This window comes from Pelodiscus sinensis, chromosome 7, assembly GCF_049634645.1.
Source record: "Pelodiscus sinensis isolate JC-2024 chromosome 7, ASM4963464v1, whole genome shotgun sequence".
In the NCBI taxonomy this organism is placed as follows: Eukaryota; Metazoa; Chordata; order Testudines; family Trionychidae; genus Pelodiscus; species Pelodiscus sinensis.
Window position 1 is genome coordinate 67,210,733 of NC_134717.1, and position 26,044 is coordinate 67,236,776.

The following is a 26,044-nucleotide window of genomic DNA, read 5'->3' on the forward strand; positions in this document are numbered from 1 at the left end:
TGTTATCATTACTCTTACAGGTACTACCTGATGAAATTTTTTCAATTTTTTTTTCAATCCACATGAAAAAAGCAAGGTAAAAATCCCAAATGGTTTAGCCAGACAAATATGAGATATTCTAAGGCCAGGTCTATATTGAGGGAGAAATTAGACTTAAGATATGTGACTACAGTTATGTGACTAGTGTAGCTGGAGTTAACATACCTTAAATGGAATTTTTGCCATGGCCTCACTCTCCCATCAACTTCCCTTACTCCTCACGACCCTGTGGAGTACTAGGGCCAACAGGGGAGCCATTACCATTCTTAAGTCAAATCCTGGAAGATTAATCTCCAGAGCATCAATATCCAGGCCTTAGAAACAACAATATTAGCAAAGGACTAGACGTGTATCCAGCATCCTTGTCCCAGTCATAAGAGTCATGCCTGAGGTAAAACATGTCATCTTACTTTTGTAGGACAGCTGCAAAGGAAAAAATATCTAGTGCAGATTTTTCATCTACAGTAACCAATTCGGCAGGGAAGAGGAGTTTTAACCATGTTCCCTTGAGAGACCATCCTCCTTTGTGACTATCATATACATAGTTGGTGCATTAGCCGTTTTCCTTCCCTAGCACATCATGTTAGATTCCTTCCTATCTGCTGAAGGAGACTACAGAGTGGAGAAGAGGCTTCCTAAGCCCTTTTCTCCTTCTAATGCAACTGTGCAATGAGATGTAGGAATTGGCCCACACTTTGGTTTAGCTTAGCCCACATTATAAACCCATGGTGGTTGAGAAGAAAACTTACAATGCAGCAGCACCACATCAAGACTTTTTATCATAAAAATGATACAATACTAAATATACTTCTTTCTTTAAACCTTACCAACCAAAAATAAATATATAAAACAAAATTAAAAAATCTTAACCAACACAAACAAAAGTCTATCCCCAGGACAGATTTGAGCCCTCCAAAATAGGTAAGTGCTAGAATCTTCATAAAGTCCACTAGAGACTTCTCTATTCTTGATTTTACATGGGAGGTGCTCAGATACAAGAAAGATGGGTAGTAAAATAAAACCCTATGATAGATGAATACATATAAATGAAATTCAGTTCATTGTGTGCTTCATCCACAACAACAAAAGGAAAAACTTGAAAAACAACAAATAATCTAGTAGCACCTTAAAGACTAACAAAACATGTAGAAGTATCATGAGCTTTCATGGGCACAACCCACTTCTTCAGATGACAAGTGGGTTGTGCCCACGAAAGCTCATGATACTTCTCCATGTTTTGTTAGTCTTTAAGGTACTACTAGACTATTTGTTGTTTTTAAGTTTTTCTGGCTACAGACTAACTCAGCTACTCTTCTAAAGCTTCTGAACAATAGGAAAGACAACAAGAGTTGGTTAGAAATTTTCTGTCAGTTTTTTTTCCCATGAAAAATTGCTATTTAATCAATACAGAATTTTCCGCAAAAATGTCTGGTTTTGATAACATTTGGTAACATTTTCCTAGGTAACATTTTTTTTCCAGTTTTCAGAAGCAAGAATTTTGATTTTTTTTTTAGTTTTACTTAATTCAATTTTCAATAATATTTGGCAAACATTTCCAACTTTGCTGAACATTTTATATCTTTTTGCATTTTCAGTTTAGGTGAAAACCTGCAAATATTATAAAAACTTTAGATGAATACAAAAAAAAGTTGTTTTTCTCAAAAATTTTCATAGAGCACAAGATATTTTCCTACCAGCTCTAAAGAACAACACACATTTCCCTGTAGTTTATCTGTACTGCGTACGTCACCATGTAGAATACCCATTAAAATGATTTTGAATGTGATTGTGAGAACTAGGTCTGTGCCAAAACACAATGGACATATCCTGTACTCCTCACTCAAATTTTATTCAGTCCTTTTCAATCAAATGCTCAGCAAAGACTGAATAAAAACTGAAGCCCAATCCTGCATTCAGGAGCCCAATCCTGCTTCCATAGAAGCCTACAGTACCCTTCAAGCTTATCACAATCTACATGGAATCCCCCTGATTTCAACAGGGCTCTATCTGGGCACAATAATTCCTTTTATCTACCACATGTCTTTGAAGGAGCCGAGAAACAAGGAGGAGTTTGGTATTCAGTCCCAAAAGAATAAAAATTCCCATATTTGTCAAGTGTTCTCAGGATAGTACCTTGATGCCACATGCAGTGTTTTGTCTTGAATGGATAGTAAAAGAACTTGACTTTGGTCAAGTTAGTCTCGTAACTTTGATATATGTGATTGCAGGATATAAATAGGATAAACCCTGAAATTACCCAGTTTTACTCAAGCAGAGCTTCCAGCGAAGTAAACAAGTCACATACTAACAGGGCCAGGTTCAGGGATTGGGGACCTCCTGAGGTGTGGCACTGGTGAGGGGAGCATGTTGTTAGCAATAAAAGGGAAAATACAATATTTGAAGTAAAATTTTTCAGGTAATTCCATATGTGAATTAATTTTCACGGAACTAGAGTATACTGGACCTTTGCAGAATTCTCGTGAAACCTTCCAGACTTTCTGAGAACTACATTTTCCTTGATCTCCGACCTATCCTAGAATGTAGTCAGCCACACCTTCGCAGGTCCTTTAAAAGATGGGGTGTCACTAGTCAGATGAGAACAAAATGAGTATCCAGCTGTAACATTGTGAATCTTGTTTTATTGTGTAATTGTGAAAATATGTTTGTGTTTTAAGACTCGAAGAGTGTAAGAAGTGACAAATAAAGGAAACATTTAACGAGATGCCATAGATATCTATTGAACCCTATCTATACAACAGTATAAAAGAGACACTGTTATTTCTTTTGCTGTGCTTCACATAAAGTTTGATAACTTTCTAAGACTGCAGAACATAGACTTTTACTCTCCCTAATACTGTCTGTTTTCTCCCATAGAAGATAAAAGATGCCCCCAAATAAATCCTTAGGAGCTCAATAAGGATCACAAAAAGCTTAATGGCAATCTAATTTGCAGGAAGGGGCAAATGTAATAGGAAAATATCTGAGTCAGATCAACATAGGCTGGGTTGTAGGCAGTACCAATCGTAGGAGCAGAGTATATATGACAGAAGTCCTATTACTAAGGAATTAGCAGATTTACCTGATAAGGAATGGAAATGTGAGGAAAGATGGAGAATTGTCCAGTTTTCCTGGCACCGTAAAGGAAAGGGATGATTTAAAAAAAGGTGGTGGTTCATGTGAAAAGGGAGTAATGACAAAGAAAAATCTGGTTTACATGAAAAGGAAAGAAACAATAAAAAAAATCAGCCTTGTGTGATGACAGAACCAGCAGAGACACAAATTGCACACCACAAATCGATACATCAGATCCTGCTTTATGGCTGATGATCCTACACTCCGCTGGTATTGATTTATACAACAACTTTAAACAGGATGAAAAAAAAAATCAAGAATGAGCCATTTCCAGCAAATAAGCAGCAGTGACACTTTTCAAAAGTTGCACTGTCAAAATGTGCAAGAATGGTAAGAAACTGAATTGGCATTGGCTAGCTAATTCAAAATCAACTGACAAAGCTTTCTGTTTTTCTTGCAAAATATTTGCACAAATCATTAATTGCACTTACCTGGTAAAATTATTGGCATAACTTAGCTGATGCTCTGAAACAACATGAAAAGTCACACAGCCATTTTACAGCCTACTCCAAATAGATGGAGGTTGAGTGCAGATTTAAGACAAATAAATGAACAGATGCAGAAAACCAGAACATTTTAAATGCAGAAACCCAGCACTGGAAGAATGTGATTGAGCAGCTGATCTCAATTACATTCTTTATTGCAATGAATAATTTGGCTTTCTGGGGATGGTCGGTAGATTGCCTCAGTTTTTTTTTGTTTACGACCAGGGCAGCTGTATCCAAATGAAGGAACACTATCTGCTTCTGGTCTGTGGATGACTCTACTGGAAAAGGCCCAGCAGAACTGCTTATGAGTGTTCTAAATGAGAATAAAATAAAGCTTTAGGACTGTCATGATCAGTGGCATAAATATAAGGGGAAGAAACAGTGGTGTCCAGGCAAGGATCCTTGAACTTTCTTCATGCCTTCTAGCTGCTATTCCCTCAACCTGGTTGTATCAGATGCAGACTCCATTTTCTTCAGATGTAGTACATCTCTTTGGAGTACTATAAAGGATATAGGCCCTGTTTTCAACATCAACTATCAGGTGGAAGATTCTCACAGACAGCATTATAAATCTGACCATAAAGCCACAAAGTGACACTCACTGGGAGAGCTACACTGACAGCATAATGCCAATGAGTTCTCAAGTAACTGACGTTTATGATATCCTGGTGGAACTGGACCAATTGAGTAAAGCTGAGGATGGAATCTGGCATGAGGCACAAAGCCAGGTAAACCAGATTACTGACTTCAAATTTCTAGTCTCAGTTGTGGTTTGGTATGATATCCTGTTCCAAGTAAATGTTGTAAGAAAGGCAAGACAAACTCAGACGATGTACATCGTGACTGCTACTACTTTGATGAGAAGGAGCCATGCTTTTGTTGTGATCTAGAGAGAAAATGGATCTGAGTAAGACATCACTGCTGCCAAAGAAAAACTCAAGAGTTGAGCTTGCCCTCCAGGAAACTCATTCACTGGAAGAGGAGACTGTTTGGTTACAAGGGCAGAGATGAGGTGATGTAAAACTTGGGAAGAAAAATTTGAGAGAGAAGTTTTTTTCTCATTTGTTGACATGGCTCACATGTTTATCAAAGAAAAGTTTGGACAAATGAAGCACCATAAAAAGACTTGAGGACGTTTTGTATGATTTTAGTAAGCTGCCAGCAGACTGGAAAACATTCTTGAACAACTGTATGGAGCTTCATTGGATGCTGATACCTGGGGAATGTTTGAATGACAATGATAAAGCTCTCTATGTAGAACTGGACAACATCGGTCACATTCTGCAACATAGAAAGCACTTTCCTCCTCAAGTTCTCCAATTCATTCTGGAGACAGAGCAGAAGGAGCTTTTCTTAATATGTGGATAGCTATGAGAATCCATTCATGCTGCTGGTCACAGTCACGCAAGATGAGTAGATATTTTCAAAGCTCAGGATCATTAATACAGGCAGTCCCCGGGTTACGTACAAGATAGGGACTGTAGGTTTGTTCTTAAGTTGAATCTGTATGTAAGTCGAAACTGGCGTCCAGATTCAGCCGCCGCTGAAACTGACCGCCAGTTCTGACTTACATACAGAATCAACTTAAGAACCCCAAGCGTCCCCAAGTCAGCTGCTGCTGAAACTGATCAGCAGCTGATTCCAGGAAGCCTCTGCCCCGGGCTTCCTGTAGTCAGCGCTGGTCAGTTTCAGCAGCAGCTGACTTGGGGATGCCTGGGGCAGAGCAGCTGGGGTGCTGCTGGGTTGCTCCAGTAGCGCCGCTCCTCGGCGCTACTGGACCAACTCAGCAGCACCCCATCTGCTCTGCCCCAGGCATCCTGATTCAGCCGCTGCTGAAACTGACCAGCAGCGGCTGAATCAGGACGCCTGGGGCAGAGCAGCTGGGGTGCTGCCGGGTTGGTCCAGTAGCGCCCAGAGCGGCACTGCGGGACCAACCGGCAGCGCCCCAGCTGCTCTGCCACAGGCGTCTGGAGAAAAGCCTAGTCTGCTGGGGGGAGGGGGCGTACTAGCTGCGCCTCCCCACCCCAGCAGACCAGGAAGACGCAGGCGGCGGACCGAGATGCACCGCGGTCCTCCGCGGCTTTGCTCCCCGTCTCCCTGGTCTGCTGGAGACCAGCAGACCAGGGAGACGGGGAGCAAAGCCTCTGAGGACGCCAGCAGCAGGACAGCCGCGGGGCGTCTGGGCTGTCCCGCTGCCGGCTTCCCTGAGGCTTTGTAAAGCCGCGGAGGGGCTCGGGCAGCAGGGCAGCCCAGGCGTGCCTGGGCTGCCCCGCTGCCCGAGCCCCTCCGCGGCTTTGCTCTGCGTCTTCCTGGTCTGCAGACCAGGGAGACGCGGAGAAAGCCCCGGAGTACACGGGCGGCAGGACCGCGAGGTCCCGCAGTCCGTGTCCTCCGGGGCGAGCCCCGTTCGTAACTGCGGATCCGACATAAGTCGGGGACTGCCTGTATATGTCTTTGATTGATGATGGCAGAGGATAGACTTACACTGCACACTATTTTATCAGTTAAAATGCCATTGAACAGTCTTTTGAACTCTTTGATGCTGTACTTCAGTTCACAAAGGTGAAGGCAAGAAAAGCATCCTTTTAAACTTAAGGACGAGGTTTAATATTCTAAGACTATCATATACTGTAGTACTATTTAATACTGATCCACCCAGTGTTGCTGCACAGTTCAATGTATTGATGTCAGTACAGTTCAAATAGTCTTAAAATTAAAGAGTTTCTATAAGCACAAAGGAAAGGATATTTTATTTGCTTATATATGGCATGAATAAATAGATTTACAGATCAGGCATGCAAATGTATTGACTTATATGACAGGGATAAAATTATGCATGCATATCATGACTATGAAATAGGCTACAAGTGCAATAAAAATAAAATATTGTAAAGTTTAACAAATGTGGGGGTGCCAAACAGCTGGGTCATCATTTGATCTATGGCTAGCCCTGCATACTTAGATTGCTATTCAGAAAAAAATGCCATTACATGTCCCCTCACATCCTGCCCCAGCTGACTAGTGCTTATACTTCCTTTACATTCAATCAAAGTTTTGTATTAACTGGGACATCAAGATTTTGTCCAATAATATACTAAATAACCAAGAGTTTGAATGGTAAATAGGTGGAGTAGCTCTCCTTCCCATTTGCATTCAATTTCTTGAGGTATTACTTTATAACGGCATTACCTTAATTTCCCCATGAAATATCTCCTTTTTGTGGGTTACACCATGACACTGATTTTTAAGCAGAACTCCTCCAGATTTGTTTAAAAATTAGGGCTGTCAATTGACCTGTGCTAACGCCTGAGATTAATACATGACAGGATTAACACATTAAAAAAATTAACATATTAATCGCAGGAGTTAATGCTGCGCTGCCTCTTTGAATTGCCGCTCTGGAACTTCAAAGAAGCTTTGAAACACAGAGCCAGGGATCAGCAGGGGACTCTAGCTGATCCCCAGCTCTGCTTGCGCTGCTGCTTTGAAGTGCCACTCCGGAGCCTTAAAGAGGCAACACTGCATGGAGCCCAGAGTCAGCTGGGTACTCCACCTGACCCCGGGCTCTCCAGCTGACCCCGGGCTCCGCCTTGCACTGCCCTTTGGAAATGCCACTGCAGTGCTTCGAAGGGGTAGTGCTGCCTGGAGCCTGGGGTTAGCACGGTACTCCAGCTGACCCCAGGCTCTATGCAGCGCTGCCCTGTTGAAACGCCACAGTGGCATTTGAAAGGGGAGTTGCACGTGATTAATCATGATTAAATGTTTTTAATCGTGCGATTAAAATTTTTAATAGTTTGACAGCCCTATTAAAAATCATTGACTTTATATCACCCCTTGTTTTTAAATATCAAATCTGAACAGTTCTAATTAAGGACCATGTATCTCAATACCAGAGGGTAAAGTTTGGCTTAGGGAACAAGTAGGAATGATTCTGGGCCTTTCTGTGTGTTCTTCATTTGTTTATATCTCAAAGGCATCATATACTGGGTCAGTCTCTGTTCATTTTTCCCATGCACCAAATTTAACCACACATTGCTGGTAGGGAGAATAATGTATTTGAAAATACAATGCCAGTTTAAAGTTGAAGGATAAAAAAGGACATGACTCATTTTTCATTTGATTTTCATTTATTTCATTCATTTTTGCAATGTTTTGTGTGGCTCAATAAACCAATGCAAGAAAGGCATGTTCGGCTGCAGTAAGTACAGCTCCATGCTGTAGTAGTGTTAGTTGTTATCATCTGTTCTTTCCTCTTCATTCTTTTCCTGTTCTGGTTTTCTGCCAAAGTCTTGTTGTAGTGCTTTTATCCTTGGTGGAGGTGTTGACGCCAGGTATTTCTATCCATTACCAGGTTTTCCCAACTATGAATGTCTATCCGAAACTTTACCAAAGCAGCTTTGCAGTAGTCCTTGAAACGGAGTTTAGGGCATTCTTTTGGTCTTGTTCCCTCTGCCAATTCTCCGTAAAAAATGTTCTTTGGGATGTGGTTATCGTCCATTCTCTTCACGTGACCCAGCCACCGTAGCCTTCTGTTATGCAGAATGGCTCCCCATGCTTGACATTCCAGTTCTTTATACTACTTTCTCATTCCGAACTTTATCTTGCCATTTGATGTTCAAAAGTTTGCATAAGCAATGGAGATGGAAAGAGCTAAGTTGTTTTTCTTGGCTTGCACAGGTGGTTCATGTTTCTGATCCATAGAGAAGAACGCTCAGCACATATGCCTGGTAGATAAGTATCTTTGTTCTACTTGTGAGATTTGAGTTTACCCATGCACGTTTTTTGTTAGTCTGCTGAAAATAGTAGCCGCTTTTCCAATATGAATGTTAATTTCTGCATCTAATGACAAGTTGCTAATTACGGTTGAACCTAAGTAGCAGAACTTCATAACTACTTCCAGAGGGTTGTTATTTAGCATAATACATGGTGGAGTCGTGTTACCTTGTGCAAGGACCACAGTTTTCTTAACGCTGATGGTAAGAGCAAATTGTTGACAGGTTCTTTACAATTGGGCCATAAGATCCTGGAGTTGTGTTTCATTATGAGCTACAATAGCAGCGTCATCAGCTAAGTGCAGTTCTCTGATAAGCACTTTCTTTATCTCGCTTTTCGCCCGCAGTCTAGTCAGATTGAAAAGTGATCCGTCAGATCTTGTGCGGTGGTATATGCTGCCATGTGAGTTCTTGAATGCACAGCTTAGGAGGATTGAGAAGAATATTCTAAATAGGGTTGGGGCAAGAACACAGCCCTGTTTTACTCCTGTGTTCACCTGAAAGCTATCCATCAAACTGGATAGTAGCTCTCATACACTCATGAAAATCTATGATCAGCTGCAATAGTTTTGGTGGGAAGCCTATTCTCTCAAGTAAAAGGTAAAGTCCTTGTCGACTAACAGTGTCAAACACCTTTGTGAGGTCCAGAAAAGAGATATAAAGTGGCATATTTTGCTCATGGCACTTCTCCTGTAGTTGGCGAAGGGAGAAGATCATGTCGATGGTTGATCTTCCTGTACAAAAACCACACTCTGACTCTGGATATATGCGATTAGTCAACAGTTGGAGGTGCCTTAAGATGTCTCTTGCAAAAGCTTTACCTGCGATGCTAAGGAGAGATATGCCATGATAGTTGTTACAATCTCCCTTGTCTCCTTTGTTCTTATATAAGGTGACAATATTTGCATCTTGCATATCTTGTGGTATTCCCCCTTTTATCCAGCACTTCAGAAGGAGGTCATAAAGAGGAGGAATGAGACAGTTTTTGTTGTACTTGAGTACCTCATCAGGAATGCAATCTGTGCCTGGCGCTTTTCCTCTTGACAGTGCGTCTATAGCATCTATCAGTTCCAGCTTGCTTGGCACGGCATCAAGTTCTTGCTTGCTTGCTTTGTTCCATAGTGGGAATGAAGTCTTCAGTTTCTGACATGATGTTTCATTCCTCTGAATACACCTTTGAATAGTGCTCAATCCATCTGTCCATTTGCTTGCTCTTATCTGTAATTGAGATACCCTCCTTAGTTTTTAGGGGAGCAATCTTAGTAATGTTGGGACCTAAAGCTTTTCTAAGACTTTCATACATGGCTCTTGCATTTCCTATATCGGAGGTAACCTGGATATTACCGCAAATATCTATCCAGTACTGATTTATGCAGCGCCTGATCTCTCTCTGGAGTAGGCCTTTTGCATGCTGTAGTTTGGCCTTCATGTTGTCGGATGGATTCTTTATGTATTCAAGATATGCTTCATTCTTCTGCTTTATGAAGGTGTGAAAAGGCCTCTCCAGTCTGAGCCTCTAGTCACTGGCCCTGTCAGGCCTTACAGGGCTACTCCTCTATCAGCCGCTAAAAAAGCTGCTTCCGTTACCCAGGATAGTGCTCCTTGGAGGAGGGGAAGGCGGACTCGGGCCTGCCCTCTGAGTCCGGACCCAGGGCCCTAAGGTAGTAGGAGAGTCACGACTCCCTCATGCGACCTGACTGGTGGGGCGTAAACCCTTAACTCACCAGTCCGCGGGCTTACCTCCCTAGTCCTGGCCTGGGCCACTTCCTCCCCGTCTTGGCTCACCCAGCTCCACTTCCGTTTGGCATTCTCCCTCCAGCATCCGGGATTTGCCATGCCCCTTTCTGTCTGGGCTCCCTCTCTCCCCTGACTCTTCTGGTCTCACTCCCTTTGTAAGTCCTCCTTCCCTCCTTCGCCTATTCTCTTCCTCCCCTTCCATGTCTTTGTCTTCTCCCCGTGTCTCCTCCCTTCTCCCTCTTATATTCCCAACCTCCACCTCAGGATGCCCTGTGACGTCCCCACTGACATCACCCAACCCGCAGCCAGCGGGTGATGTCCCGCATCGTCCGCCTACGCCTCCCTTTGTGGCCCCTTGCGTGGTGCCGCCATCGCCCACATCAGCTGGGGTGGCGTACATTTGCCCAACAACTCCAGGCGAACTGATCCGTTGCGCAGCACCGCCGGGACATGCGCCGTCCAGCCACTTCGGCTCAGCTGCGCAGGGCAACGGCCGGCGCCGCACCATGTCCTGCCACTCATCCCCCAAAAGGAGGGGAGAGCTGTAAGTGCGAGGCTCTGCCGCCCCGTCCCAGAGGGGCATCAATCTGTCAGCATTTTCCTCAAGCCAGTCCTTATTGGATGACTTCTTTTCGCCAAAAGCTTCACGGACTGCTTCATAAATAGCGCTATGAAGAGTTTGCCATGTTTCTTCAACTGATTCTACATGTGCACTCTCTTCCCACTTTTTTGCAAAGTCTTTGGCAAAGTCTTCACATTTAGAACTATTCCTTGTGTTCACACAGTTAATTTTTGGCTTTTTGTTCGGTGTGATTCAATTGAATTTTTCGCTTTTAATTTTGTTTTACTGACAATGAGGGAATGGTCAATGTCACGTCAGCACTATGATAGGTACTTGTGGACTTTATGCAGTTTAGGTCCTTTCTTTGCACTAGGACAAAATCCAGTTGATGCAGTGACCTGACCGTGGGTGGTGCCAAAAAACTTTCTGGCATTCTTTTCCAGGGAAGAAGGTGTTTGTTATGCAGAGTTCATTAATAGAACAAGTAGCCTTTGACCATTCTATTCATTTTTCCGATGCCATGATGTCCCAGGAAAATAGGTCATGATAAAGTATCAATGCCCACTCTCGCATTCAAATCTCCCAGGATGAAAAGTTGTTCACTTGATGAGACAGAATCAGCTATTTTCAGCAAGCTCTCATAAAAGTGATCTTTATCTGCACTATTTGTTGTCAGAGTTGCTACACAGGCACTGATGAAGTTGACATAGCCTGATTCAGTGAATAGTCGAAGAGTCATGATGCGTTCGGAATCAGCACTAGGTGTGACTATTGACTTGAGCAGCGAATTGCGAATGGCAAAACCAATTCCATACAGGCATTTTTCATTACTGTTTTCCTTGCCCAAAAAAAAAGGTGCAGTGGGACTCTCTTATGGATCCAGAATTGGCAAGTCTAGTCTCTTGAAGGGCAGCAATATCGATGTTCAACCTGATGAGCTGTTGATCTATTAGCGCAGATTTTCTGATGATTATGGTCATATCATCGGAATCGTTCTGAAGTCCACGACATATGGTTCTTACGTCCCATGTTCCCAGTCTGAAATTTGAGGTTTTTCTATTACTGCTAGGCACATGATTTCATCTGCTTTTTGACTTTTGGTCTAGTCCCATGCACCCAATGAGATGGGCAGACGTGGTGGGTGAGCACCTAACTATCTGGGGACTGCCCGGCTTAAGGCGGGCGGTACCTGACCAGTGGAGTGCGATGACTCCTCCCACCATCAAAAGTGACCCCTGGCATCTTCCTCTTCACCAATTTAGGAAGGCTTATAACCGGTATCTGCCACTTTCCGTGTTATGACCAAGCTTAACAGCAAGGATGGAGTGTCTTCTCCATGTTGTCCTCTGCTGCATTGCCTGGGCAGATAATATAGAGATCGTGCATTGCCCAAGGACACCATCCCCCTCTCGATCCTTCCAGTTAAGTCCAAAAGAAAGACAAAAGGTCCCTGGTAATGGGAGAGCAGAGCTGCCTGCTACCTGGCACATCTCCAGGTGGTGGATAGGAGGCGGCCTCTCTTGTGAGAGGTCTGCTGCAAAATACACGTCTCATCATGCTAACATGCAGCCGCGGACCAGCAGCGGCAATGCTACCAGGGTGTGATGGGACATCAGTTGTCGTCCATCATACTGATATAAAAAAAAAAAATCACATGTTCCCAATGATGGCGTTGTGACATGGCGTGCGTAGCCCGCCATTAAATAAGGCTACCGCCCCCACTGCCTTGTGGGTTAGCCCGGGAGGGTGGAAGGCTAAGGGAAGAAACCCCTGAAAGAAAATCCCTCACTGCTTTTCAAGTAGTTTTGGGAGAATCAAAGGCTACGGGAGTAAACCCAAACAGAAAATCAGGAGCAGAGACCCTAAAGTGATTAGTAGGAAGGATGTGTCAAATCTGTTTTCCAGCATCTCCTACAATCATTATTATTATTTAACTTGAAATAAATAATGAATTAAATGCTTTTTCAGCTGTTTCTTTGAAATCTAATTTCTTCATGGTTTGGAGCATGACCTTAAGATATGACTGGTGGTGGTGTATGATGCAAACTGTCCTAAAGGTACTCAGATGTTTTTCTTTTTTACATAAAGTCACATTTGAAAATAATCATTTATACTTTCTGAGCAGAACTTGTTAAAGGTTTACTGGTAACTCTCTGAATGTTCCATCTACAATGTGTATGCTTCAGTTCCCCAAGCCATAAGCTAAATTGAGCATGCTTCCCCACTTCACTTTCATGCCATCTGCACTGAGCATACTCAAAACCTGAGGTCTAGATGGGAATGAGCAGCAGCATCACTTTGGTCAAGGAAAGAGTGCTGGGCTACATGGAGACCATAAGTTCTAGTGTCAGCTCCTCACACTGGTTTTAATAATTTAGTGTGTTTCATAACTTTTTTTTAGTGAGCAAGGTATCACATTGCTAGCTTAGCAGGCATGCATCTCTACATATTAAGCAACTGGGAGGTTGCACAAAGACATTTCAAGAAGAGCTGTAAAGAGAAGTCTGTTTTGAGTATGGGAGACACAGTCTCATTGATAGCCATACTGCCTTTCAGACTGAACGTGCCAAATATATGTATTTGGCTGCACTGTCTGTAACCTTTAGACTCAACTTCTCTCCAGAGCCAGGAACATAACTGGAGAGAAATAGTGGTAGAAACATTATAATTTAGAGATGCTCCCTCATTAGGGACAGTATCATGCCATGGGAATTTAGAGATATGCCTTGATGAGGAGGATTGGGAACACAGTATGGCTGGGTGCAGCAGAGCTCCTCTCCAGTTTGCTAGTTTTAAACCAGTGAATGAGAATGAAATATTATTTAATGAACCACAAGATCATTACAATTACCAAACAATCCTGACTCAATATTTCATTGCCACCTAGAAAACAGTTGTGCAAGGCACTTGTAATGTGTGCGCACTGTGTCCCTAAGGCTGGTCTACAATACGGACATTATAACTTTTTATAACGGAAGATATCAAAACGTGTTTTAAGTATCAATGGAAAATAGCATCTCTAGTAAATAGGGCTCTTCAGACCCAGACTGGTAAATTGAGTTGATTGTTCTGCTCTCTTCCTATGGAACCTCTGTGAACAGGTGCTTCTGTGTGTTCCTGCGGATGAGGCTGACTTTCACAGCTGTGTTTTGGTTCTTGGATATATGTTTCATTTGCTGACAGAAGGCAGTCATGAATATTGGAATATGTGTGTAAGACTCTGAATGGTCACAGCAAGAGTTTTATTGCCACTTGAAATAAGATCATGAGTGTGTTGTCAGGAGAAATACATGCTTTCATGATGGACAGTCACTGCATATGATCAACAATAATCACAGAGCAAAGTCTGTGGTAGAGGTCACTCAGTATAGATCTAGCAGGAGAATAGGGAGGGGAAAAAATCCATAACATTTTTTGTTTTTCAATATAATTTTGGTGCCTCTAGTTTTTTCCAACTAATTCCACACAGGAGTACAGCGGTAAATGCTATGGACAGACTGCTGAAGCTTTTATACTTGAAGAGAAATTATAGCTTCCTGATCTGTCGAGCTTGACAAAATGTTCTTTAAAGCAGTAACAGAACTGTGCTTAAAATAATAAATAAGCTACACTTTCAGATCATGTGCTGAGGTTGGATAGCTTCTTGTTTGTGTGTGTGTGGTGTAAAGGGGAAGGAAGAGGAGTGAACTGAGAAATTTCAAAGAAATCTTACACTAAAGAAAGCCAAGAGTAAGTGAGGTGGGCAATAACCTTCAGAGATAAACAGACCAACGTTGTTCACATAAACATCAGGAAGGAAAAGACAAATTGCAAATATATTTTTCCTCTTTCAGTAAGAGTACAACCCATCTCCCATTTAAGTCTATAGAAACTCTCCCTACTTCTATAACCTACCCTCCCAATCCCATTTTCCCCTGACACTGGTGGTACGTGGGGACAGGAGGTGTCATGCGCCCCAACACCAGAACATATTGCTGGAATAACAACCTGAGGGGGCCGCTGAAAGTTGGTACAAGTTAGAGCGGTGTTGTCTTTGTTCCTACTTTTGCCCGTGATCAAGGCTGCTAAAGCAAAGGTCTGGTGCACCCAAGGATTTTGGCCCATCTTAGAGCATAAATAGGTCTGAGAAAAGATGCCAAATTTACTCTCCCATATGTGATTTGTATACTTCATTATCTTTGGAGGACAAATTACTTTTATTATATGTCCCACAGAGCTTTCAGTACATTTTCAGTGACTGACAAATAATAGAATATAACAAATGTGTTGGCTGGTGACAGCTGTGGTAGTGGTTGGTCACCTGTCCAACAGAACGAGAGGGATTCGTTTTGATAACTGAAGATCCAGGATCTATATAAAAAACTCTGGACCTTTGGAATTCTGCCCTATGACACGTATTTAGGTTAAACATTTAAGCAGAAATTGTATTATACAAACTATACGACCTGACAGGTAATACTTTAAACAAAATATGTGTTAGTTACAGTTTATCTTTTCAAAAGTGCTACCAGCTATTAGATTTATCTACAATTAGGAATATTTCAAAGAATTGCTCTGAACCCCTGCCAGCAGTAGCTGGAAATCAGGCTAGACTGTGGGTTTTACTATTAAAGGTCATATAAAAAATCAGGAAAAAGATCTAATAGCAAAAGTGCTATTGGATGTCTGGTGGTTGACATTTCTATTCTGAAACCATATCAGCAGCTTGTTATCTTTAAAAAAATCAGTTCTTTGTTGTCGTGATATAACTGAGAAAGGCCAACATTGTTACTAATAGAGAGAACTTTTGCTCTTTTTCTCAAATGGAAATATTTACCAAAAAGGTTAGGACTGAGATCATTTTAGTAGGCAGAACAGTGTCTTGTCAAGCTTTAGACTCCAATCCTACAAGCTCCTGAAGTCAATGGAGTTCCAAACTTCTATGCAATTTCTATCTGCTCATAGCTGTGGGGCAGGAAAAGGCTGACTCTGGGGTCAATTCTGCATCCTGCTTTGGTCCCTATATGCTGTTCCAGTAGCATACAGACGTTTCAATATAGCCACAAGAGGCTGCAAGACAATAGAATCCAAACAGGAACATAAGACTCGTGGGGTTGTTCTAATATATTCTGATCATCACTTCAAACCCTGGGCAGCTCAGAATCCAGGTGGCACAAAAGATGGCTCACAGGCACTTTTGCCTCCCCCAAATGATGTGCCTCTTTGGTATTGCTGCTTCCAAGAGGCACAGTACAGTATCTGTCCCAGAAGCGGTGTCAAGACCTAAGGATATTTGTTCTTCCCTCCATACACACACATGCAAAAGGCTACTATCTAAACATAGAATCATAGAATAATAGGACTGGAAGGGACCTCAAGAGGTCATCGAGTCCAGCCCCCCGCCCTCAAGGCAGGACCAAGCTCCGTCTACACCATCCCTGACAGATGTCTATCTAACCTGTTCTTAAATATCTCCAGAGAGGGAGATTCCACCACCTCCCTTGGCAATTTATTCCAATATTTGACCACCCTGACAGTTAGGAATTTTTTCCTAATGTCCAATCTAAACCTCCCCTGCTGCACTTTAAGCCCATTACTCCTTGTCCTGTCCTCAGAAACCAAGAGGAACAAATTTTCTCCTTCCTCCTTGTGACACCCTTTTAGATATTTGAAAACCGCTATCATGTCCCCCCTTAATCTTCTTTTTTCCAAACTAAACAAGCCCAGTTCATGAAGCCTGGCTTCATAGGTCATGTTCTCTAAACCTTTAATCATTCTTGTCGCTCTTCTCTGTACCCTTTCCAATTTCTCCACATCTTTCTTGAAATGTGGCGCCCAGAACTGGACACAGTACTCCAGCTGAGGCCTAACTAGTGCAGAGTAGAGCGGCAGAATGACTTCACGAGTTTTGCTTACAACACACCTGTTGATACAACCAAGAATCATATTTGCTTTTTTGGCAACAGCATCACACTGTTGACTCATATTCAACTTGTGGTCCACTATGACCCCTAGATCCCTTTCCGCCATGCTCCTTCCTAGACAGTCGCTTCCCATCTTGTATGTATGGAACTGATTGTTCCTTCCTAAGTGGAGCACTTTGCATTTCTCTTTATTAAACCTCATCCTGTTTACCTCTGACCATTTCTCTAACTTGCTAAGGTCATTTTGAATTATGTCCCTATCCTCCAAAGAAGTTGCAACCGCACCCAGTTTGGTATCATCTGCAAACTTAATAAGTGTACTCTCTATCCCAATATCTACATCATTGATGAAGATATTGAACAGTACGGGTCCCAAAACAGACCCTTGCGGAACTCCACTTGTTATCCCTTTCCAGCAGGATTTAGCACCGTTAACAACAACTCTCTGACTACGGTTATCCAGCCAATTATGCACCCACCTTATCGTGGCCCTATCTAAGTTATATTTGCCTAGTTTATCAATAAGAATATCATGCGAGACCGTATCAAACACCTTACTAAAGTCTAGGTATATGACATCCACCGCTTCTCCCTTATCCACAAGGCTCGTTATCCTATCAAAAAAAGCTATCAGATTAGTTTGGCATGACTTGTTCTTCACAAACCCATGCTGGCTATTCCCTATCACTTTATTACCTTCCAAGTGTTTGCATATGATTTCCTTAATTACCTGCTCCATTATCTTCCCTGGGACAGACGTTAAACTGACCGGTCTGTAGTTTCCTGGGTTGTTCTTATTCCCCTTTTTATAGATGGGCACAATATTTGCCCTTTTCCAGTCTTCTGGAATCTCCCGTCTGCCATGATTTTTCAAAAATCATAGCTAAAGGCTCAGATACCTCCTCTATCAGCTCCTTGAGTATCCTGGGATGCATTTCATCAGGACCTGGTGACTTGCTGACATCTAACTTTCCTAAGTGATTTTTAACTTGTTCTTTGTGTATCCTATCTTCTAAACTTACCCTCTCTCTGCTTGTATTCACTACGTTAGGCACACCTCCAGACTTCTCGGTGAAGACCGAAACAAAGAAGTCATTGAGCATCTCTGCCATTTCCAAGTTTCCTGTTACTGCTTCTCCCTCCTCACTAAGCAGTGGGCCTACCCTGTCCTTGGTCTTCCTCTTGCTTTTAATGTATTTATAAAAGGTCTTCTTGTTTCCCTTTATGCCGGTAGCTAGTTTGATCTCATTTTGTGCCTTTGCCTTTCTAATCTTGCCCCTGCATTCCCATGTTGCTTGCCTATATTCATCCTTTGTTATTTGTCCTAATATACATACATTGAAGAACTGAGTGCCTGTCTTCTATCTTACAGGTTATCTAGACTGTACATTTGTTTAGAGCTGGTTGCCCTTTTAGCATATGGTAATACTCTTTTTATCATATACACAGAAGCAGAGAGAAGAGGGAAACACTTAAAGAGCTAAACCAAATAAAACATAGTCTGAATAAAAGTACAGACAAATCTCTGTACTCAAGTAGCTGGTGCAGGTGACTATTAGGGAGGTGAAAGTGTAACCATGTACACAGTTAGCTGATGAGCCTGGGCTCACAGGTTAACCTTCACGGTTACACTCAGGTTCCTGGTATGTATCAGATGCAGCAGCATGGCGGAGGGGGGAGGAGGCGGGAACTTAAAAGCCAGTTCCCCGTGTGCAGCAGCTCCCAGGAGCTGCCTCTCCTCCTCCACGTAAAATTGTGTAATGGCCAAAGTTACATGTTTTCTTTATTAAACACACTTTAACATCTTTAGTGACTATGGGAAATGCATATCTGTGCAGTCTGCAAAATATAGTCAGGACTGTTCACTGCAATGCCATAGGAGGCATGCTTCCTATATACAGGCTCCTGCAGAGAGAGAATGCCTCTGGTGAGTGATGCAGCTATGGCTGTGTGTGTCTTAGGACCAAGAGACAAACAATACATTGTACACAAGCCATTATCTAAACTCATTGTTTTGAATTTACAGATGATGTTGATACAGAAACAAGAAAGAAAACAAAAAGTGACCTTAATTTCAAGTTGCATGAAAATCACATGAGAAAAACAGTGTTTGAATAATGCAAGAGGAAAAGTTAGTAGTAATGGAAATAGTCAAGTTTCTAAGAGACCATCAACATAATGAATAAAGGGAACAAAGTGATTGGCAGTGTCATGGTAAGATTTTCCATTGCAGTACATGTAATAAAGATAAGACTTTGCAAGAGTTATAACAGTCATTGCAGTTCGGTAGGAAACATGCCACTATCAAAGAAGGGAAAGAAACCTTTCATGAACCTGAGCTACATGTCTGTTTTGTATAGAAGGCACAGCTATAACAGGAAATAAATCATTAACTAAACGCTATCTTTTCCCCAGAATTCTTACCATAAATAAACATTATTAGACTATATTTACTAACTTCAACCAATAAAAAGAAATATCATTATGTGCAAAAGCTTGATGGAAAAATCTGTAAGCCTGACAAAAAACAAAGTAATAGATATGCATCAAACTGAGATTTATACGCTATAGTGTTGTTGTTTTCAACCTGGGATCCTCAGACTCCTGGGGATCTGCAGGCTATGTCTAATTATTAAAAGGGTCCACACTTTCATTTGAAATTTTTAGGGGTCCGCAAATGAAAAAAGGTTTAAAACCACAGCTATAAAGCCTCATGTCCAGTGCTGGCTATAGTTTTTCACCTGTAAATCATTGTGCCTGCATTTTTGTGTCTGCAATGTCTTGTGCACTACTTCTGGGGGAATTCTGTGACACAGCACAATGTTTTTTGTGCACAATTTCCTCCCCCCTACAGAAATGGACTGCACTGCTGTTGGCAGCCACTAAATGGCCAAGGGAACTGGTAGAGCCCAGCTCCCACATAGAAGACAGTTCGAACTAGGGATGCAAATGTAGCCGACCAAAATTGCTAATGAAGCAGGGATTTAAATATCCCATGCGACATTAGCATAATTTTGCCTGCGCATTATTCCGCTTGCCAGCTGATTCGAACCAGAAAGTGCGCTCCAGGACGCGATAGTTCAAATCAAACCCCTTGCATTACTCAGAGGAGTAACGTTAGTTCGAACCAAAGGGGTTTGAATTCTTTGCACACCTTGAGGGAAGGAGATGACAGTGCACAAGAAACTCCACACAAGCACGGCTGGGACCCAGCAACATGTTGTTTCTCCTTCTGGATCCCTGGGAAGTATGGGAATGGGTGTCGAGGGCCCCAGTATGTGTACATTGCAGAGCTTTTCCTGGATACATCTGCTGTGTCCAAGGAATGCATCTGCTTTTCCAAAAAAAAAAAAAAAATTCAGAAAACCAGACGCGTTTTTTCAGTATCCTTGTAAACCTCGTTCTATGAGGAAGACGGGATGTTCTAAAAGAGGGTTTTTTTCCCCAACATTTGGCCCCGTGTAGATGGGCTAAATGATAGAAATGCCTCTTACAGAAGAAAAGTTTTCCGACTTTTCTTTGTAGTGTAGACATGCCCTAGGATGGAGAGGCCATGGCAGGGCTCTGGAAGGGAGGAGTGCACGTATCTGGGTGCGGGGACAGAGAAACAGAATTTACTGAGATGTCACAGGATTTCTTTAACTCTCTATTTCTGTGGGAATATTTTTGTTTGTACTGTTACTTTAAAAAAAATTACCAAAATAATTGAAACAGGCATGGATGATTGTGTAATGTTATACAAACAACTAAAATTTGCAAAATTTTAAAATATTGAGTGCAGAATTTTCAATTTTTTGCCACAGAATTCTTCCGGGATTATGTTATTCATAGTTAAATACCTACTTTCATGCCCAAAATCAGATAATTAGCCATTTTACTAATATTTGCACTTATAATTAAATTAACTCTGGTTACAAAACTTCTTTTGCAAAAACTGAAATTTGTGTGTATTATCAAGCTTCTGGGTCCCAGTTTCTGGTGCTACACCGGTGCAGTCTCCACTGAAAACATTACTCCATAAGTGTAATAGAGAACAGAATTTGTCCATAACAAGTATCAACTTAATCTTGTCTGGAGATAGTAGAGTCTGATCTTTCCATAGTTGCTTAGCTACTACAATAATGAGCAGAGTTTAAAAGATAAACAGAACTGAATTGACTTCAACAGTGTTAGATTTTTGTGGTAGAAACCATACACATTTGTCTAAGGGTAATCTGAGGTTAATTATCTTACCTGAAGAAGTTTCCTGATTCTTTTCAGGTTGTGTATTAATAAGAGATTTTTTTCTTGAGAAACACGATCTAACTGTTCATCCAGTTGTATTAACAAATTCTGTAAGAGGATTGTTGCCATTGGTTCATTGTTGGAAGCAGCCTCCCTATACAACACAAAATTATGGACATGAAATATGCATGTATAGGAACAAAAATGTCATGATAAATGTCAAGTTATTTGATATGCAAGTTATCTACATCTTGGTGAAAAATTCAGAATTAAAGGAAACAAGTAAAACTTTTTAAAAGTTAATTGGCTTCTTGCACTGAGTTTGGAACAAAGAGTAGATGGAACGATTTCACACTGCAAACTACAAACAAACAATCCTAAAACTATTTTTCATGCAAAAAATAATGATGTTAATATGCTAATAACAAATATATTTAGTACAAAGATGAGCCCAAACAAAAATCTCCTGTTCAAACACATCTGAAATTTAGGTTTGAAAGAGAGAGAAATTTAAGCTCTAAAAGATATGACAGCTTGGATGACTGTATTATCTGATTATATTAAGCTTTTTTTATCTTCATTAAAATTATTTCAGTAAAAGTATGATAAAATTAGATTCAGCTTTTTTATTTAAAAAGAATTTCAAGAAGCATGTGGTATTTGATGTATTAAAAAAATCATGCAAGAAAGAGATCCCTGAACTCTAATTAGTATTTTTAGTATAAATCTGCCCCAATATAAAATATATACAAATCGAAATTTGTGATTCATAAATTAATATAGTGAAAATATTGACACTTTCAATTTTTCACTCTCTCTGAATCCCTCATATAGATAAAGGGCAACATGCTATGTGAATAAGATGGCCTTTCACACATAACTAAAGGTACACTTTTCTTGGAAAGCATGTTCCTGCACAGTTCAAAAGCAAAAACACTAAAAATCTACCCATATAAAGAACAACGTTTCCATCAATCAAATCTAAGTAGATAGAAGAACATTTCATCCTACCAATCTTGGCTTTCTATCCACTGGGATAGTAGATGTCGGACTTCCATGGGAAAGTTATCATCATAGAACTGGTCTACCTGTTCCAAAAATTTTATTTCCAACTGCTGGACTTGACTCCACTGAGACATACTATAAAAGAAACGGTGAAATTGTTTTAATATTTAATGTATAATCTTTAATACTACACAAGCACATAACATATGCATCATTTCTCTTTGGCATATGTTTGTCTTTTGTCATAATTTCAGAGTCTCTCTTCCCCCTATCCCCGTTAAATTTTTCTGTTTTCAAATGGCCACTGTCCATCTGACAGAGTAAATTATTCAGTTTTTTAAAAAGAGAAAAAGTTGTTTCAGGTGTTATACCTATCTGGGTACCCTGCAGATTTTTGTGGTTTCACACATTTTCCTTTTATTGTAAATGATTTTCTCTCCCTGGTTGCTATGTGAAAGACTCATAAAAGTAGATCATAAAAAGATCAGATAGAAGGGTAATTTTTCTTTTCACAGCATTTCCCTTTTCAGGAAAGTAGTTCACAAAGCCAGATATTATCACTTACAAGAAGACTAGTAAGCTGGTAGGAAGGTGCCCTCATTGGCTTGATTAATTACCAGTGTGATTTTATATTACACTTGTTATTGTATTTTATCTACTTCAGCTGGTTTTAGAACACCATTCTTTTCTCTACTGAGGGTGCTAGATCTTGCTCGAGTACATCTTTAACTGCAATAAACTGTGTGCACACTGGGTCCAAACCCAGGAATGGGAAATCTCCTTAGGAAATAAGAGATGAAAATTTAGGCAGGATCAGGGCATCTAATTCCCTGCTCTGAAATTCATATTTAGACTAAGCACTCAACCTTTAGATCACCTAGAAGGATCTCAGCCTGTGGAAGATTATATCTTGGGATTGTAGTTATATGTTTAGGTAAATTTAGTACTAGAAAGAAAGCCAAATAAAAATAGACCACCAAACAGGCTTGCATGGGGAGGAGGGAAAGTCATTAGACCTTCATCTCTTTCCCATATTCAGGTAAAACTGACATTGACTACAGTATTTGATTGTAGGATTGTGACATTCTTTCATGGTTATAAATATTGGGCCAGATTCTCATGCTGCCTCCAACTTCCAATGGGCAGACTAGTGTGGAAGGAGTGGTCATTAGGGATCTGATTATATATTTGATTCTCTGCCTTAACCCTAAGCACACATTAGAGTAGCTTTGAGGCTGCTCTAAAGTGCACCAGTTGGAATCATGCCTCAGCCAATGCTCCTGCCTACCCCTCTCTATTCCTCCCTTCCCCTGCCATACACTAGGAGCTACAGAAAAGGATAACAAAGGAACCAGCTATTTTAGCTCAGTATCCTGGTTTCAGTGGTACAAAAGAGGTAGAGTGAGACTGAAAATTTAGGTAATTAGATTTATTTTTTAATGTATATTTCTGTGTTGTAAAACATCATTATCCATCAATGCTGTAGACATTTTGCAAGGGGATTTCACAGGTGAAAATCCAATGTTACTGTGGTAGGTGGAACTGCTCACAACCCATGGTGCTGGTTGCTGCTCAAAAATTACAGCTGGTTGTAGTGTTTTGAGTGGAGAAACTGATTATGGAACTGTCAATCTTAGAGGAAAATGCAGATTAAGTTTTCACTGTGGAAAAGTAAAAATGAAACATTTTTATTTTTGTTTACTAATGTCAAATTTACTAGATACTAAAAACCAGGGTCTTAAAACACTGGATTTATGGTTCATTACAATAATCTGTAATCCAGATAATCTCCCTTTTTGTCCTATCCCTACAGGATGCTAATGGGCCACTCCATGTCTAATGGCCTCTTAATTCAGTATAAACAGTTAGCATATTTTATTTGATTGGTCTTGTATTTAGCTGATACACAGATATGTCTACACTGCAATTAGATACCTCAGCTTGTTCGTGCCAGCTGATTTGGGCTCACAGGCAGTGTTCACTGTAAGCATTTATGTGACTGTGCAGGAGAGATTCAAATGCCACCCAGCTGATGAGCAGAGTGCCCATAGCTAGGTTTTTTGTTTTTACAATGGTGTACATTTGCACATGCCTCAGTGCACATAAAATTTCTATTCTGCACTAAGTATGTTAAATATCAAGTAATTTACTAGTCGAGTAGTTGATGGAGTTTCCATCGAGAACTCGACTATTGACAGGCACTTCCCCCATGGACTCTTGTACATTTCAAAGGAGGAATGCGGAACTCCGCGTGCAGCCAGGGCCAGCGGGAAGTCCCACTGACTCCGGGCTGCACATGGTGTGCCAGCTTTGAAATGTACAAGAGTCCTCAATGGAGGTTCTTGTGCATTTCAAAGTGCAAGCGCCCTCATGGAGCCCAGGGTCAGCATGGGACTCCCCAGCTGATCCCAGGCTCTGCGCACATTTTCTCAGAACCTGGGATCATCCGGGGACTCTCCAGCTGACCCTGGGCTCTGCATGCTGCGCTGGAACATGGGATCAGCTGGAGACTCTCCAGCTGACCCCGGGCTCCACACAAACACTGTGTCAGTGTTTCAAAGCGGCAGCACCATACAGAGCTGACCCTGGGCTCCATGCAGCACTGCCCCTTTGGAACACCGAGGCAACATTTTAAAGGGGCAGCTCTGCATAGAGCCTGGGCTCAGCTGTCATGGCCCAGCCAAGGGTGCCTAACTGCAGTGTAGACACATCTTAAATACCCTTCCCAGACCTGAGGAAGCTCAAAACAGGGATGGGCAATAAGATGACAGCAGTTTGCCATAGTCAGCCTCCTGATGGGACCTCACCACTATATTTACCTGCACCTCTGCAGATATGGGTGCTTGCAGCTACTCTATGCTGCGGATTTCTGTTTCCAGCCAATGGGAGCTGCGGGAAGCAGCATGGACTGTGACACCACTTCCTACAGCTCCCATTGGCTGGAAACTGATCTGCAGCCAATGGGATCTGAAATCCTCCGTATCTGGGATGATGTAGGTAAATATAGCAGTGGTGGCCCACCAGGGGCCAACCCTAGCAAACTGGATGTGGCCCACCGGCCAGTATTTGCCCACTGCTGGCTCAAAAGCTTGTCTCTCCCACCAACAGTACTTGGTCCAATAAAAGATAACTCACCCACATTGCGTTTCTAACTTTAAAACAAAATTTTGTGTAAACTTCTTTTCAGGTGACATTGATAATTCAACTTTTTTTCAGTCACACTATGTTATTCTGAGTTCTAGATAAAGATGATCATAAAACACAATTTCAATTCTGTGGAAAACCCTTATATTAAAAAAATCAGTTCTGAATTTGCTTTGAAATTAAATCATTTTATTTCAATAAGGTGAAAGCACTGGACACAGTATTTAATATAATTGTGATATACTAAAATATTAATGTTAATCTCTAAATTCATCAAAACTATAAAGAGTTCTTGCCTCAATGAAATGACAGTTCAGTGTCATTCAAATGTATTAAAACATCTTTATAGATGCATTACATTTTATTTAATAAAAGGAAAATTAAAAATACTTTTGAATAAGAATCTCAGCCATTAATCTTTTAGGCTACATCTTCACTGCAAGTTCTTCTGGCAGAAAATATGGTAATGAGACTCATTAGCATAGGTCACAATCTCATTAGCATATTTTCCGCTGTTTCTTTTTACGCAAGGGGCTTTTGCGCAAAAAGAAGCAATGTGGACTTTTTTTCTGCACAAAACCCCCGTTTTGTTCAAGATCCTTATGCCTGTCCCAGAGAGGATCTCCAGAGTGATGTTATCATTACAATTTATAAAAACTCCGTGCAATATCATCTCTTTCAAATCTTCCTCCCTTTTACATTTTGTCTATTTAGTGAAAGATAAAATGTTACCAACTACTTATTTTATTTTCTGGAAATTGCGTACAAAAGCATTTTATTCCCTCGCTGTAGCTGTTTTGCTAACTTAATACAGTTGGCATACAAAGAGCCAAATCCACATATTCTTTCTATACTGCTGACTTTGGGTGTCTCTTGCCTCTGTAAAGACTGGTGACATACATGCACACATCCCACCTACATGGAACTTCTGCGGCCTGAACTACAGACAAAGTCAGACCAGATAATCACAATGGTCCCTTCTGGCTTTAGAGACACAGCTGAATCTATTTTCAGTACGCATTTTGAGCGCAAAATTTT

At 41.2% G+C, this 26,044-nt stretch overlaps 1 protein-coding gene across 3 annotated transcripts in view; it reads right to left on the reverse strand.

Annotated features, from left to right (window-relative positions):
- The window catches only part of STAT4 (signal transducer and activator of transcription 4), a 90,156-nt gene that overhangs the window by 61,534 nt on the left and 2,578 nt on the right, over positions 1-26,044 (reverse strand). For all 3 annotated transcript variants that reach the window (XM_006117890.4, XM_075934199.1, XM_075934200.1), the window contains exons 2-3: positions 21,869-21,997; positions 20,867-21,011 (exon numbers count right to left, since the gene is read on the reverse strand). In XM_006117890.4, coding sequence (XP_006117952.1) covers positions 20,867-21,011; positions 21,869-21,996 — 273 coding nt within the window. In that variant the 5' untranslated portion in view covers position 21,997. The remainder of the gene's footprint in view (positions 1-20,866; positions 21,012-21,868; positions 21,998-26,044) is intronic.